Source organism: Musa acuminata, chromosome BXJ3-6 (genome assembly GCF_036884655.1).
Source record: "Musa acuminata AAA Group cultivar baxijiao chromosome BXJ3-6, Cavendish_Baxijiao_AAA, whole genome shotgun sequence".
NCBI lineage: Eukaryota > Viridiplantae > Streptophyta > Magnoliopsida > Zingiberales > Musaceae > Musa > Musa acuminata.
In genome coordinates, this window is record NC_088354.1 from 16,249,992 (window position 1) to 16,267,500 (window position 17,509).

At 38.3% G+C, this 17,509-nt stretch overlaps 2 protein-coding genes across 3 annotated transcripts; one reads left to right on the forward strand and one right to left on the reverse strand.

Moving 5' to 3' along the window:
• The first annotated feature begins 4,252 nt into the window (after positions 1–4,252).
• On the forward strand, positions 4,253–8,926 carry LOC103988617 (protein LAX PANICLE 2-like). Its single transcript, XM_009407200.3, has 4 exons — positions 4,253–5,017; positions 5,211–5,261; positions 5,377–5,449; positions 8,656–8,926. The coding sequence occupies exons 1-4, from the start codon at positions 4,374–4,376 to the stop codon at positions 8,833–8,835; spliced, it is 948 nt and encodes a 315-aa protein (XP_009405475.1). The 5' UTR covers positions 4,253–4,373; the 3' UTR covers positions 8,836–8,926.
• A 3,708-nt stretch (positions 8,927–12,634) lies between these two features.
• LOC135641271 (transport inhibitor response 1-like protein Os04g0395600) lies at positions 12,635–15,655 on the reverse strand. 2 transcript variants are annotated; one of them, XM_065156541.1, is made up of 4 exons: positions 15,273–15,655; positions 14,659–15,179; positions 13,679–14,174; positions 12,635–13,596 (listed from the first exon to the last, which is right to left on the reverse strand). In XM_065156541.1, the coding sequence occupies exons 2-4, from the start codon at positions 15,108–15,110 to the stop codon at positions 12,817–12,819; spliced, it is 1,728 nt and encodes a 575-aa protein (XP_065012613.1). In that variant the 5' UTR covers positions 15,111–15,179; positions 15,273–15,655; the 3' UTR covers positions 12,635–12,816. The 2 variants fall into 2 exon arrangements, with proteins under 2 accessions (XP_065012613.1, XP_065012614.1); XM_065156542.1 differs by having other exon boundaries at positions 14,659–15,655.
• Positions 15,656–17,509: the final 1,854 nt, after the last annotated feature.

Below are 17,509 nucleotides of genomic sequence, written 5' to 3' on the forward strand. Positions count from 1 at the left end.
AAGAGCTTCGAGAGCGATCTACGAAGGGGTTATGTTGGCATTGCGACGAGCCATGGAGCTGCGATCATCGCTGTAAAAGAGGAAGACTTCTTGTGATTGAACCAATAGAAGAAGAGGTCATTGAACATCTAGAAGAGAGCCTTAAATATGAAGAAGAAGATGTGGAAGAAGATCCACAACTGACCAACTTTACGGTACATGCACTAGCCGATTGCTCAAATCCGCAAACGATGAAAGTTGGAGGCCTTCTCAAATAACAACCAATCATTGTTCTCATCGACACAGGCAACACTAATAACTTCCTAAATAGTAAGGTTGCTGCTTGGATAATGCTTCACATTGAAGGTTGCAGTAAGTTCGACGTAAAGGTCACCGACGAAAGAATCCTAAAGTGCGACCAAAGATGTCTGCAGATGAAACTATTACTGCAAGACCAAAAAATTATCACCAACTTCTTCCTCCTACCAATTGATGACTCTGAGGTCATGCTTGACATAGAATGGCTAATGACACTAGGTGATGTCTCTTGGAACTTCTCCAAATTAATTATGAAATTCTATTGCAAAGGTAAATAGATCATCCTGCGTGGGAAGAATGGAAGTAACGTAACCACCGTTTCAACCCAATGAATAGAGAAAGTTTTACGCAAGATAAATGATGGCTTTTTGATGCATCTCTAGCAGAAATCAGAGGAGAAGAAAATAGAAATTGAAGATCAAAATCTTGCCTAATTGCTTGCTGAATTTGTCAACATTTTTGCTGAGCCGCGCGGTCTTCCTCCTACTTGGCAACATGACCATCGGATTCCAATCCTTTCGGGCAAGCCACCAGCGAACACTCGACCGTACCATTATCCTCACCTTTAGAAGGATGAAATTGAAAAGATCGTAAAGGAGATGCTTGAAATAGGGGTGATTCGATCAAGTTACAGCCCCTATTCCTCACCGGTGCTACTTGTACGCAAGAAGGACGAAACTTGGCAGATGTGCATCGACTACCGAGCTTTAAATAGCATCACCATCAAGGATAAGTACCCAATACTAGTGGCGGATGAATTTTTTGATGAGTTAAAAGGAGCTCGAGTCTTCACGAAGTTGGACCTCCGATCCGATTACCACCAAATTCAGGTATATGAAGATGATATTCTAAAAACTACATTCTGCACACATAACGGCCATTATAAATTTTTGGTAATGCCTTTTGGACTCACTAATGCTTCTTCAACCTTCCAAGGTCTTATGAACAATATTTTTTGGATCTTTTTTCGTAAATTTGTGCTGGTATTTTTCGATGATATTCTCATTTACAGCCCTTCTCTTGAGACTCACTTTCAGCATTAATGGGTTGTTTTGATAATCCTTCGAAAGAATTTTTTTTTTGTTAAGCAGCCAAAGTACAGTTTTCTCTAGCAAAAAGTAGAGTATCTTGGGCACATAATATCATAAGGAGTGGCAGTAGACCCAACAAAAATTGAAGCAATGCAAAGCTGGTCGAAACCTACAAACGTGAAATTACTACGTGGATTCCTTGGACTAACAGGCTATTACCAAAAATTTGTTAAGGACTATGAGATGATCAGCGCACCCCTCAATTCTCTACTAAAAAAAGATGACTTCCAATGGTCGGACAAAGCCTCTGTTGCCTTCGACAAACTTAAGTAGCCATGATGACGACGTCGGTGCTAGCACTACCAGATTTCAGTCGACCCTTTATCATTGCGGCCGATGCATCTGAAATCGAAATTGGAGCCTCTTTGACATGCTAGAAAAGAAATTGATTCTTTTATCTAAATTACTAATACTTACTTCATTAGTCCTAATTGAGTTATTAGGCTCATTCACATGTTTAATTATGCCATAATTAAGTTATTTATTGGGTTAAAAATAAGTCTTTATGATACTTGGTTACTTGGACTAATTTTTTAGGGTTGTTTTAGAACCTTACTAATCTTATTAGTGCTATACATGTAGTAGTACACTCAACGTAGATCACAATATCGCCTCACACATCCAATGCACCCAAGTTGTTTTCGTTTTTTTTTTAGGATACTATTTTCAATTTACTCTAAGTTTTAGGTATTTGAGGCCTCTATAAATACCTCACTATGTATCAGATTAGTGAGTTGAGGTAATTGTTCTTGAAAGTTCTTATGCTTATGTATTTGCTAAGTCTAACATATTAATTTATAATATATAATTATATCTAATATTTTAGTAAAAAATATATACAAACATATATAAATAAATAAATAAATAAATAAATATATATATATATATATATATATATATATATATATATATATAATGCAACAATATACTGACCGTTTAGAATATTTCAATAGATGAAATATCTTTTAGGAATTCTATATAATTATGTTTTTTTAATGTAATTCTATACATCATTTTATTGAGGAGATTAAATATCTTTATCTCACAAAAAAATAGTTACAAAATGGTTACCCAACATTTATTTGCACACATAATCCATATTAATATATATGGACATTCTTTAGGCAAAGAGCACACCCGGAGGATCTCCTAATGACATGTTCTACCATTAATATCTCTTGTTGCCTATGGAAACGTGGTAAGTGTGGACTGGGAAATCAAGATAAACAAAAAGGATATAATTTATGATTAAGAACAGCTTTTCAATTAAATTTATCCAATTCAATTAAGTTTATCTTCTTTGTGATGCTTCCATGAATATTGAGGATATTAAAATAATTTTCCAAATTTCACAGCAGCTTAAAGTTGGTAAATCAACTAATTAAATTAAAGTTGTAAGCAAATGGAAACAAGTATAGACGGAAAAGACAAAGAACCACTCCAAAGCTTTCGAAGATTGAGACCTGAAACCATTAACCATGCAAGTAAAAGGCAAGCAAGCCATCGTCCAATTAATAGACCAAACTAACCAAGTCATCAAAAGTGATAATGGCTGATATGGTTGTCTGCCTCCACAGCTTTAGTGCAACAGAGCCAACTTTGCTTAACATCATCGTCGTCACAAGGATTCAATCGAGGATATGACTAACTGATGTTAGGAATGGTGGCTGAGGACTTGGTGACTGACCATTAAAAACGAGAAACTCGAGGGTACTCGTCAAGGTCACTCATGCTTTAAGGTCTAATGAGTAACCATCTTGTATTAAGTATTATTGTCGATAAAGTCTGCTTCGAAACCTCGGATATGTTGACTAAATATCCGCTTAGATTTTTATTGGGTATTGAAACATATGACTCAGTAAATGTTGCTCGAGTATTGAATATATGATGATGTGACACTAGAATGTTCGTATGCCATTTTACTTTTTTTTTTAATATTAATCATAATCAAAATCGACGAATATTTCTTGCTCGCCCGAAACTATCTACCATCAAAGGAACGAAAATTTATGTGCGACAATTAAAGTCCAGCAAGGATAGCGGAACACCTTATGTTTGCGCTCTAACGCGAGTCATCCCAAACGTCAGGTCTCCGCACCCCGCGGCAGACGAGGCGAGGGCAGCAGAAGCACGTGCCCTGCACGCCTCCCCTTGCCCCTCTTCGTCGGGTCCCTCGCGCCTTTGCGACCGTCAAATCACCGCCAAGGATTCGATTCGATCCGTGGGTCCCTCCTCTGGCCCACCGTCTCTTTCTTCCCGCATACCCGCGTCCGGTCCCACTCAACACGGAAGTCGTACGGCACGCCATCTCGGCCCACGCCCCGCCCTACCCCGCTCGGTTTGTTCGTGGGCATACGAACCCACGAAAGGAGGAAATGATGGCGAGCCCCCCCTTCCCCCTCGAGATTCGTGCCTTCGGAGAGGACCGGTCCGTTAATAGTCCAAAGCCCTCATATGGGCTCCCTCGTAATCCGCTCCACCCCCATGTCATCATTTCGTGACATGTATTCCCCTCGGGCGGGGCCTACCGCCCCCCATGTCGTCCCACGTAAAGGCGCATTACATGTGGGTCCCCGAACAAAGGTCAGATTAACATTTTAGCATTTCCGAAGCAAGTATGATTTAACGGAATTATATATATATATATATATATATGTTATTAATTTGTTTTAAGGGTATGTTTGTGCACATTCACAACTGACTCGGACGCGTCTCTTTCTCCCGTCTGAAACTAACGGGTCTCTCCTTTTCCTTTTCCTCTCTCTCTCTCTCTCTCTTTCTGTCTCTCTACAAGCTTTCAGGGAGGAGGAATTACATGGAAAGTGAGTGATTCTAGAGTTAGCCCACGCCCGTAAACCGGTTAGCTGACTTGTTATCCTCCTCCTCATCCTTTAGATCACCGCCTGTTTCTTTCCCTGCTGCTTCGCCTTGAGCTCGTTGAGGCCGGACGGTGGAGGATAGGGGTTGCGACCATGGTATGACGCGATGGTCCCAACTTGGAATCTCCTCCGCCGACACTGCGAGACCTACGGGGCTTACTTTTGTGGTGGCGACTCTCGTTTCCATGATATCTACGGCTTGTCTCCGCTGAAGCCGAACTGCTCGATGGCAGACAAGCCCTCCTCAGCTCCAGAAGACGAACAACATGGACCAGGCACCGTAGAGGTCGGGGAAGACACCAACAGTTCCAAGGACTGGCTCCGATTAGGCCTCGCTTCTCCTCCCGCCGCTATTGAATCTAGGCCGGAGCGGCTGAAGGTGGAGATCGAGTTATTATGCGGTCAGCCTTCCTCGTCGTCGGTGTTGCCTACGTCAGCGACGTACCCTGTCACAAGCCGGGGTATCAGCGGCTTTCGAGCTCCCGTGATGGGCACGACGGTAATACCTTGGGCGAGTTACCGGCAGGAGATGCCACGGGGACCTTGGAGTGCTAATCTCCCCATGGGGGCTACATCGTCGATGATACCACCACCTGTGATGCCGGAGTTCGTTGCCCGTCAGTTCATGTACCCGATCTCGAGCCCGGCGTTACCGTCGGCGCCAGAGGTTTGGCCAGATATGAGGGTGGTCAGCCCACCACGCAGACCGCAGTCGGGCGTTTGGTTCATGCTTCGGGCTGCGCAAAACCAGTAAGTTACGAGGACCGAATAGGTTACATAACACTTAGTAGTTCAATCCTTCCTATTTATTGCGTTCTGTCGTTCCATAAACAAAGGAGATGGAGATCGAAGAACCCGTGTTGTTTGTTTGTTCTTTTGGTATTGTCTTCAACGATTGACCTCACGAAGTCCTCTTTTTGTTTTTATTTCCGCGTTACTGCAGAGGGCGGGAGCCTTTTTTGCCACAGATACCCAAGAGCTACTTGAGAATTAAGTACTTCCACTCTCTCATCATGATTCCCTATTTGAGCTGCTTTTTTGGGGTTTAGATGCTATATCTGCAGGACATCATAGCTTTACTCAGCGATCATGTTCTTCACTGCTTGTAGGGATGGAAGGATGACAGTCAGGTTGCTGATGAAGTACCTGGCGACCAGGCTGGGTTTGGAGGATGAGTCGGAGGTACTTGGAACTCTATCCCATTGCTTTCTTTGTTGCTTCTTGTGTTGGATACAGTAATGCTTGACCCAATGCCATTACTCCAAGCAAAGATTGCTAGATCCACAAAGGAGGGAAAGACACTGTTTTCCTGGCATTTCTGTGCCTTAGAAATGTGGGAATCCAAATTTTTTACTAGTGTCTAAGTGGTACATCATTGCCCATCACCATGGATAAGGCTCCCTTGCGATTTATCTTGGCACTGATAGGGTTGGGTAGTGATCGGGGAAGATAGGTTGCTATTCAGCACTAGAACCCATCATGGCAAAAACCCCTTTCTACAAGTAGGTTTGACATGCCAAAAATAGGACAGACATAGCTAAGAAAAGGCAGTTCTTTATAGGAGTAAGAGCTTCATAGAAGACTTTGCATGCCATGCTTCTGCTATGCATACAAGGAGAGGCAATGGCTTCTTTGTATCTTATTCCACAAAATGGTAAAAGTTTTTGGGGACAGTATTGTCCTTTCCCGAGTTGGTCGCCTGTGACAACCCCAAAACACCACCTTCCACCGATCCTTACATGACACCGACCTGCAGTTGTATGGAAAGCACTTGTCCATCGATTATGCGAATCTCTTCTCATAATGTTGTAAGATCTTGCTTGTAGACTTGGTGGATATATATATGGTCATTAGTATGTCCCGGATCATGTGATAGGACTCCAACTACTGTTTTCCTTCTCTAATACATTAAGATCTTGTTCCAAGATTTAAGGTTACATCAAACACAAGACAAAAAAGGTTCTATATAGTTCAAGCAGACCAAATTTACCAATGCATCATCTATCACAGGCTTAAGAGATGCAGATCATCTTTTACTTAATCTTGTGAAGTATCATGTTAAGCTGGAGCTTGTCTTTTATTTCATCTTCCAGGATTATGAAATTTTTAGCTAAGGATCCAGTTCAGTTTAGTTTGGCTTCTTTGACTAACCATTGAATGGTAGTTCATGTTGGACCAATATCATGATCCTGCAAGGTCTTGCTTGAATTGCCAACTTCTTGAGCTCCCTACACTCTTTGTGATTGCCGTAATACAAAATGCATTTTCTTGGATAGAACAAAGAAATTTACTGCATCAGTATCTTGTGCATTTGTATCATGATCAGATGCATCAAATAGCCGCTATATTTTTAACGTTGGCTTACAACCGGAAAATACAAAATACCATCAGATGCTTTAATCTCAATTTATAGGAATACAAAATACCATCGACTTGTTGATATGCATTAGAATCTCAACTAATCAAAAATTTATAGTTCTAATCAGTAGAAGGATAAGGCTATGGCATCGGCCTTCCGTAATCAATGACATTGCTTCTGGTAGGTGCTCATGATTTTGTTCCATTGTGTATTTGATAGAAATTATGAAGCATTTGACTTTGATCCTATTCTCCTTTTCACTGCCATTTTATACTTCAATTTTCTCAGATTATTAAATTAATCTTCTTTATGCGACATTGTTTGAATTGAATCCTTAACCTTTTGCTGTCTTTCATCAAATAATGGAGTCCTAACAACAGAACAAAATTAAGAACAACACGTTTGATTGTTATGTGAAGTGTGGTCACCAAAACACCTGTAAGCAATGAAAGATCAAATTTATGATCTAAATTTCTTTGTGTTGATGGAGATGTCACCCTTCAGAATTGTTGTCAAAAAGTATAGATTTATAAAACTAATTCTCGAAATATTGCTAATTTTCTAACATCAGACTGGAACCGATATCTGTACTGCACCATCACCATTTACGACAATGTTTGAAAAAATTAGCATTGATAATTCTTCTTGATTCCATCTCAGTCTTTAAGATGCTTTGACACTAATGTGATCGCTATTTTCCCTTTTCGAAATAGAGATTTGAGGCTAATTTTATTTAAACATAAATGCATTTAAATGCGCAAGGAGTAGAGATCAAATCCAAGTTGAAGTTAGCTAAAAGTATGTTTCTTATTGTGGTTGGCCTTGTGTCTTTTGCATTCAATCAATAATCTGTTACACTTGAGAGAAATTTGCACTGGTAGATAACTATAATCCAGAATCTATGTATTGTTTGTTTCATGTGGACTTAATTGTGTAATGCAAATCAAATGCATTTGTTCCAGTCAGAAAATATGTAGGCTACCTTATTATGAACTCTGACATGAAGCTTATTATAGTGTTGTTTAATATCATATTCTCATTGTTTGGCTTACTGCATCCTCACCTACATATATCAGTAGTTACTTAATTGATCATTTCCATGAAAATATTTTGTTCATCAAGTCAACTTTGAGCTATCAATTCATCAAAATTAGCTGCACATTAAGTTAGCTATAAGTAAAATGGAAGTTAATGAAGTAATACATATGATTCTCATTGTTAATATTGCAGCTATCTTGCATTATGCTCTATTGGATGGCACGCATGTAGACCATATCTTCATCTATGATGCCATTTGACTCATCGTTCTCCTACCTGAACCCATTATGCTGCCATGCCTTTTGTCGTCATGGTTTCGCTCAGCTGTGCTCACCCTAACAGCTCAGAACTTTTGTTAAGAGGTTCCATCAAGGATGTAAGTGGTGCACTTAGTGAGAACATGTATTAGAGACCCCATGGTAAAGATTTGATAGCTACATACAGAATCATTCCAAGTTGGCGAAGGCGAAAGCATGAAAACATAGAGGGAGAAAGCATGGTTTCCACCAATCATGCTTTCCTTTGTGTCACCAACCGTCCATGAGGGGAATGCATGGGGAAATTTCTTCTTGTTAGGATATCTTATTTCTCGTTGCTTCAACGTTGAGCATTCTCATAGAGAGAGAATGCTGACTTGTGTTGGCTTCTAAGGAAAGAGGTGGTGTGGGGTTCGTATACATATAAGACGTAACGTACGTCAGGAGACGTGCATGCGATTTCAGCATGATGTATGTCGCACGTAGGCAGGCACAGAGAGAGAGAGAGAGAGAGAGAGAGAGAGAGAGAGAGTTGTAAGTACACTAGTATATAAAGCATGAAACGTCGCTATTACACAGCTCAGACGTTTGTCAAGACTGATCATTATCCTATACAGATTCGATTGTAGATTTTTGGTTTAAAGAGACAACAATAATTTGAGTATAATCACAATCATGACTCTCTTTACTTGCCTCAATAAAACTTGATCACGTCAATGATGAACTTAACACAGGTGGAGATAACATGTAGAGGTCAACTGCTGCTTCCCTTCTTGACATTGCAACATGTTCGAGATAACGTATGGTGTTCGAGGGAGACGATGACATTGTTGCAAGACTCGCCCAGCATCCAACACGTCATGATGTTGCAGTACAACAGAAGTGAGTATAATTCAGCTCAATCTTATGTATGATTTACTTAGTCGATCCATCGATCCACCCAAAATTTTTTTGACTGTTTCATCATCATGATCACTTTTGTTTTTGATCATCTCAACACACTGAGAAAATAGTAATTTGCACTTTCCAAAATCGTAGAAGAAACAACATCATCTATCATCTGTTGCTACTGATCCCTGTCGTGTTTTCTTTTTTTTTCTTCTTCTCATTAATCACCCTTTTAAAAATGAAAGTGATCAAAACAAATCCGAGTTTATCAAAATGACTTTTTAATAATTTCTTTTGTTATTTTCAATGAATTATAAATTAAAGACAGAAAAAAAAGGACAGAGGTAGCTGAACGAGAGAGGAAAAAAGTGGAATCGAATAGTGAAACATGAATACATAAACCATTATATATATACACACACACATATATATATATATATATATATATATATATATATATATATGTATATATATATATATGTATGTATATATATATATGTATGTATATATATATATGTATGTATATATATATATGTATGTATATATATATATATATGTATATATATATATATGTATGTATATATATATATATGTATGTATATATATATATATGTATATATATATGTATGTATATATATGTATATATGTATGTATATATACATGTATATACATATATATACACATGTATATACATATATATACACATGTATATACATACATATACATATATATACATATATATACATACATATACATACATATACATACATATACATACATATACATACATATATATACATATACATATATATATATATCGATACTTCCACAAATACGAAGGAAGAATCGATTATAGAGAACAATAATAATGATTAGGTGATAAACAACGGAAATTGTATGCATGAAGAAGAAACGGTAAGGTGTAGGAATACGGGGAATGCAAAAAGAATAATCTACCTATGTATATATACATATTCATATGTACACACACCAAATCAAAAACTTATTTTTTAATATAATTTTTCTTTCTTAAGACGTACTGTCCTTTTTCATGTTTCCTAAATAGCAACATCTATTTGTCATATTTCTAAAATGCCCTTAGCAAGATAGTTGGCGTGATACTGCTTACACCTTATAGACCGGTCTATGAGGTGAATGAGTTGAATCCCCGATGTATAAAATTTACACAGTAAATCTGGATTGAAAATATTTTTTAATAAGCTTAAGTGTTTTTGGCATTTTGATCAAGACATTATAAGTCTAGTCAAAAACACTATCACATGATAAATTGACTCAAAATATAATAGAAAATAACTCATGTTTAAGAATAGAATCTTAAATAAGTATTCTTATTGATTTAAGAAAGAATAATAACCAACTAGGAATAATTTTATATAGATTATAGTATTTTTGAATAGGGTTATGGTTTTCTCAAAATACATATGCCTATTTATTTAAAAATATTATAATTGAGAAATTAATTAATAGGGTGAATCAGATAATTTTTTGAATAGGCTTAGAGTGCTTTTATCACGTTTATCAAAACACTATTAAGTTTATTTTAAAAAATACTATAACTTAGATAAATTGATTCAAAAATCAAAACTTCAAACTCAAAGCATCATAAAGTCAATATGCCAAGTCTATAAAATGAATTGGATAACGTTGCTTACAGTGTTTTTGACACCTCCACCAAAATATTATCCTTCTATTCAAAAACACTATAACTTAGACAAATTGACTTAAAACTCAATATAAATTAGCTCATATATAAAAATAAGATTTTAGGTAAGTATCATCAATAATTTATGAATAAAAATAGAGACCTAGTTATAGTGTTTTTTGGATAGACTTCAAATATCATAAACACATTAGAAAACATTGAATTGAAAATTTTCCGCTCTATATATATCGAAAATAACCTCTACAAATATATAAATGCATAGATTGATTATAACTCGGGGTTAAAGCATATGAAAGCAAAGCTAAGATCCTTTTGTGGCATCAATTGGGTCTCGGTTTACCGTCGAACAATTTGGTAAACTATGGCAATAATGGTGCCAGCATGAACTCTCTTTGCAAAAATAAATTAGGATCAACCATGTTGTTGTATTCTTTTACTCAATTAGGATGATTAATATTATTATCATTCAAGAAATGACCTCTTTTTGGCTGCAATGTGCTTGATATAACCTTCTACGATATGTTGCAAAACCTCTACGGGTTACTCAAATGCTCATAAACAAACTAAATCATGGGAGAAAAAAAGACAGGACTCTAATCCTATTCTTTTTGTCCCTTTATTCTTCACCCCACTATAAATTTAGTCGAAATATGGATTTTCATGTCACAGACCAAAATCTAGTCTTAAATAAAAAAAGCCTTAAAATAATTCGAACATTTCTCCAATTTAACTTAAATTACTGTTCTGACATCTAAATGTACAACAATATTTACTAAAAGTATATCATATCTCAAATGCATCGATCACTAAGCCATAAGAAAATAAAATTCTTTTCATTTAATGAAAATAAGCTATACACTTTTTCGGTATGAACAAACTATATAGTGATAGGGGAAATATTTACTCTAATCAGATTGGACATGTGATAGTTAAGTTAGTACGAGGAGGCTAAGACCTTGGTTAACAATTAAGCCATACGGACATCAATTTAATGTATGATGTTCTTAAAATATTCCACCTATATCGTGGAATATTTTTTTCAATTGAATCAATCATAAAAAGTCTCTCTTACCTCAATAAGGACATCAATTAATATAATTTTCCTAAAATATTTTACCTATATCTTTCTTTCCAAGTGAAATATTTCTTTTAGTTGGATCAATCATACATCAATAATTGAGGTCAATGATTTTTTATTCATAATTTTTACTTTATTTTGTTATACACTTGAGCTTCGAAGGGACGATATTAGAAATCTCATTCGATCTCGATGATTTTCGTATAGATCGATATCAAATCGGATGCTCAAGATCCAATCGTTCGTTCTCGAATGCTTCTTAGGCAAAGTAACGTCGATTTATCTATCGCAAATGTCATCCCAACGTGTAATATAACAACATCTTGTGATTCTGATCAAACACTATAATCTACCTGAAAAAGAGTTGGTGATGTTGATAACATTTCAATCTGCAAATTCCATGAACAGACTGTGAACAGGTGCAGGAAAGGCACATTCATTCATCGTAGCTCGCAGTCCCCACCGAAATGAATGGAGAATATGAAGAGTCCACGCGAACCAAATTTGAGCGATGGTGACCGATCGAAGCTCAGCACATGGAAGAATCCAGCAGTCCACACACAGATGAAAGGCCGAAGGGAAAATGAAGGTAGAAAAGCTGGTCGCGTCTGCGAAGAGCCCACAGCATGCAGAAAAGAAAAGGCCAAGCAGCCGTGACCGAACACGAAAAAGGGGTAGTGAAAGGAATGATGAGCTCGAACACATTGCTGCAGGAGAGGACGCAGATGTAGCCATATCATAGACAAAAGACGATCCATCTGACAAGCTTATCCTGTCACCATCTCCAGTTCTTTCTTCAACCCTTCCATAATGCCAATGAGTGCTGGAATAAAGCGACTGCAGTACGTATCAGGAGTCATTCGTTTACGTAAGGCTGCACATGTGTTACATGCCATGGTGTGAGTTCCTACGTCTTCACAATGTGAGGTAAAATAAATGATACGTACTGTGTCGTCCCCTTTGTAATGCACCCATTGATATGAATTCAAGAGCACAAGCGACAGATAACACTGTTGAGAACCTGTGCATTATGGAATCACAAGGATATAAGAAAGCAAAGCACTTCGACGCAAAAATCAGCAGACAAGTCTCTTATCACAAGAGCAAAATCTACAGACTCAGACTTGCGTTCCTCATCATCCATAATTGGAGTCTACAAAGATGACTACGATAATGGTAATGGTAACATTACATGAAATTAAATCCAAACACAATTACTTCTGAAGACCACTTGCTAGCCTGACTCTACAATATCTCAACGAATTCTGGTGCATCATTCCTTGCTCCAGCCAGAGTCCGATACACGTACATTTTCTCTACCTTATGCATGTCGCTAGGATTTTCCTCCATCTCATCGCTTTCGTCTCTGTCGTTTATGACCTCCACATTCAATCTCGGCATCTTTGCTGCAAGTGCCTTACACCCCCCTAAAGTAACATCACAGGATGACATCCAAAGGGATCGCATTGTTTCATACTTGCCCACATTCTCCAAAAGTGCAGCATCACCGAATGGACTGTCCCTTATTTCAAGCTTCCTAAGATTCTTGCATCCATTGAGCACGTAAACCATTCCCTTATCGCTATCACCAGCAAATGCAATTGAAAGCATCTCAAGACGTGCAGCATACTCACCAATATACAAGAAAACCTTGTCGGTTAGAAGACCTGATAGTGATAGTCTCCTCAGATCTTTACACGAGCGCACGATAGCCCCAAAACCTTCATCCAGTGGTTGATTAGTGTCGGGGTCTGGCTTCCCAGGATCAAGGATACACAGTCTGAACCGTGTGAAATGGGGACAGTTCTTTGCAACAGTGATGAGTGCAGCATTTGTCATCTGGTGGCAGAAATACAGCAAAGAGTTCAGCTTTGAGCACCCTGAAGATATGGCAACCAGCCCTTCTTCAGTCACAGCGGCAGTGCCAGTTCCATAGATATCAGAAGGAAAGACCCTCAACTCCTGTAACTCTTGGCAAGTGGAAGCCACAACTGCTAGTCCTTTGTCTCCGATGCAATCTAATACCTGCAAAATCACTCGAGCTACAGTTTGATCAAGTCACAGAAAGAAAACAAGGCAATCACAAGAGGAAGCAACTAGATCTCACCCAAAGCTTTTGAAGTTTGAAACAGTGACGAATCAGCTTTACTAAATCAGCACCCTGGATTGCAGGAGCATAGCTCAGGTTTAAAACAGTAAGGTTTGGACAGATGGAATAGATAGACTGCAGGCAGCGTGGAGCAACATCCCAGAAACCTGACAAACTCTTTAGTGACTTGCATTTTCGGAAGGCATGTATCAGCCTCTGGTAAGCTTCAGCACGGTGCTCAACGGTGAACGAACCAGTTCCAAGTTCGACCAAATGGGGGGTTCGGGCAAGCATCCTGGCAAGTGACTCAACAGATATTGCACGATTAAGCTTCAAGCTCCTGAGGTTCACGCACCGAGCAACAAGTCTCTCGAGAGCACCTGCATTCACCTCCCCTTTGAGGCAAGCAAAGTTCAGGGACTCTAGGGAAGTACAAGAATCAGGGAAGCAACTGAGCCACTGCCTGCCATGATCTTCCACCTCATTTTCCTGTAAATCTAGCTCCCTAAGACCCCTAGCAACAAGCAAGCAAAGAAAACATCAAAGAAAGTTGCAATCAGTAATTTGGCACCTGAAACAAGCTAAAAAGAAATTAATGCAGCCTGATTCACTTTTAACATGCTTAAGTATCACAAGAGCCTTGCATGATATTACCAGTTTGATTTTTTGTGAACCTGAAAAAAAGCTTTAAGAAGCATAATCTACCAAGAGACTATCTCCACATTCACGAATGAGTTTCTGACGAACAGGGTAACAAAAGGACACGCTCAATCCTCCTACTAGATATAATTTTATTTTTTTATTTAAATTAAGAAAGGCCAAACTATAATGAGATACAAATTCAAAAATACAATAAAAACTCAAAAACTTTAACTCGATTCACCGATTAGAAGCTAAGAAGGAGCTACCCCAAGGCCATCGAACATCACCGAGTAAGAGCACATGAACAAGAACTAATCTTTACTCGAAAGGTGCAATAAGGACCAACAGATGCTCACCTACAATGAGTAGCGATCGCAGCAAGCCCATCAGTGGTGAAACCCTCGCAGCTGACGAGAACAAGGGCCTTGAAGTTGGGGAAGGAGCGTGCAAGGAGCTCAAGGCTCTCATCAGACACCACCATTCTCTTCAGACGGAGCTCCTCGAGACCAGGGCAACCGCGGGCGGCGGCCTCAATCCATGGCAGCGCGAAGCCACCCCAATCATGTGGGACCAAGTTGAAATCGGCAAAATGGGGCTTCCCCTTGACGCTGAGACACTTCATTCCAGGGAACCTCGCCATTACTCGTCCTGGCCGCACGGCATAACAGTTGCCAACGAACACAATGCGGCGGCTGAGCCGCTCGACACGATACCATGCCTTGCACACCGTCGACACGATGTTACGGTCGCGGTGCGAGCTGAGGAAGTCGAAGATGTGCTCCACCACCTCCTCTGGGAAGTAAGTCATGGCAAAAGAGCAAAACCGGAACCCTCAGTGCCGCCGATCTTTCCTCGCACCGTCTCCTCAAGCTTAGTGCTAGGAGCAAAAAGAGCACAACACTTAGATCTGTAGTCAAGTTCCATGGAACACCACTAGAAATGCCAATAACAACTGTAGTAAAGATCCCACCTTTCATCTAGCTTTCTCCACCAACTCCATTTCTACTCAGATCTGCTCCTGAAATTAGCACAGAACTCGCCGATAAGTCCATTTCCAAGCCGGTAGATCGAACCGAAACCCATTTTCCCTCGGATCACATCGGGAAGACTCCCACCGCAGATTTGGGGCAAAACACTCAAATCACACCGAAAAGAAATCAAAAAACGAGAATTTTTTTCCCCCAAAGGAAGCGATACCAATCAATTACAAAGCCCCATAAAACGAAGCAAGTTACGTCATAAAAAGAAGGTAAATAGATGCGTGATCTAAAGATAAAAGGGAGAGGGGGAGAGGATCTCAGCTTCCAAAATCCCTTCGCTCGCCACTCACTTTTTGCTCCCCTCTTCAACGCTTGTCTATTCCGTTAACCAGGGGTACGACCCGGGTTTAGTTCTCCCAACTCCGGTTCAACTATCTGACACGCCGGTTCGATTTGTCGGTTCGCGTGGGCCAATCTGAGCCGTCGAGTTCCCTTCACGGTCCTTGCCCAGCAGTTATGGATAAGCGGTCAGGATACGAAGAAAGGAAAGCCCTGGGGATTGGTGATAAATCACGATCCAGCCAGTGTTCGGGTTCTTCGTTATTAGTCTATAACGTAGTGAGTCATCGGTTCATAATGATTAGGTGTGACCAAAAAAAAAAAGAAGAATATTAGTTGTATTTAAATTGTGTTGGAAATATAATGGACGGCTTAGATGAGCCAGTGTGGGATGGTGATGGCATCAGGAGAGGATCACAAGGTACGTCCTGTCCTCGCAATAATTTGGCAGTGGTTGTGGCACTCGTGGACCAGTTCAGAGATCAGACCGTCTGAGGTGATTGATGGAGTGGAGTGGCTTCCGACGGTTGTTGTTTCTGCAGTCGTGTTCTTCGTGTACATTTTTATACTGCTATTATAAAGAATCACGCTAAATTTGCGTGGCAAACAGTAATAGGTGTTCCCGAATGTATTTGCGAAACTATTCCATCATTACTCAATCTCGGAATCATATTCGTTTCCGAAAGCACCAGTTGCACAATTCGTGTCTCGCAAATGCATGGTTGACTTACATGATTATTTCACATATGAGACCAGATTATCTGGTGGTGTTATGGGTGGGATCAAAGGCACATGTATAACTGTGAAAATCTCATGTAATCCAAAAATCTTAAAAAAATTATTTATCTTCACTCTTAGAAAGAATTAACCATCTAACAAATTGGGATTATGAACTAAATTTTATTTTGTGGTTGAAAAATATTTTACAAAATTTACTGAACTTTTTGCACATTTATCTAAACAAAGATACTTTATATATCCTTGCAAATTAAATTACTCTTAATAAATTTGTTTTCTTAAAAAAAAAAACTGAGGAGCATAATCGTTTATTTATTTTATTCAACCTAAAGAAAATGAATTTGGGTAATTTTTAAAATTTCTCAAAATAAAATCTTATTTATAGGCTTCTAGAGATGTCCTCTTGTTAAAATTTGCAAAGAGTATTTTCAATTTTTTTCTAATTTCTAAAACATCCTCATTTTTTTTTAAAATATTTTATTAAAAAACTCTATCCGTTATAATGTTTCTGAATATACTTATAGTGATTTTAGCATCTCCACTAAAAACATTCAAAAACAATATAACTGAGATAAATTGATTCAAAACTCAATACAAACTAACTTATATACAAAAATAGAGTTTCAAATAATCATCCATATTGATTTAGGAATAAGGACAACTAAATAGGAATATTTTTGTATTTGTTACTATGTTTTCTAAGACACTTATAGTATTTCTATACCTTCATCAAAATATTATAAATTTATGCAAAAACATTATAACTGAAGCAAATACTTAAAACCTAATAAATTCTAACTTCAACGAAAAACATGGTTTCAAATATGTATTCTTACGGGCTTAAAAACCAAAACAAATAAATAGGAAGATTCTTATGTCAATTATAGTATTCTTATATAGGTTTATATTATTTTAAATAATACTATACCCCTACTTAAAAACACCATAATTAAAAAAATAGATCGGTTCATCTTGCATACTAATTCAAAATTGGCAAATTGGTTCACTCTATGATCGACCTGCTAAAAATATGAGCTATTGTTGTGTCATATCAAGATTATTCTAGAAATTATGAAAAGATGAGAGTGCCCTTTTGTCATGCCCGTACAACACCCAAGTGATACTCATCCGCAAGGATCAACCTAAATCT

Excerpts from the sequence above, each read along its gene's own strand:
- LOC103988617 (XM_009407200.3), top strand. The coding sequence starts at position 4,374 with ATGGTCCCAACTTGGAATCTCCTCCGCCGACACTGCGAGACCTACGGG. Across the intron at positions 5,018-5,210 it reads CTTCGGGCTGCGCAAAACCA|AGGGCGGGAGCCTTTTTTGC; the intron begins GTAAGTTACGAG and ends GCGTTACTGCAG. Across the intron at positions 5,262-5,376 it reads AAGAGCTACTTGAGAATTAA|GGATGGAAGGATGACAGTCA; the intron begins GTACTTCCACTC and ends CACTGCTTGTAG.
- LOC135641271 (XM_065156541.1), bottom strand. The coding sequence starts at position 15,110 with ATGACTTACTTCCCAGAGGAGGTGGTGGAGCACATCTTCGACTTCCTC. Across the intron at positions 14,175-14,658 it reads GCGATCGCTACTCATTGTAG|GGGTCTTAGGGAGCTAGATT; the intron begins GTGAGCATCTGT and ends GCTTGTTGCTAG. Across the intron at positions 13,597-13,678 it reads TCAAACTTCAAAAGCTTTGG|GTATTAGATTGCATCGGAGA; the intron begins GTGAGATCTAGT and ends GTGATTTTGCAG.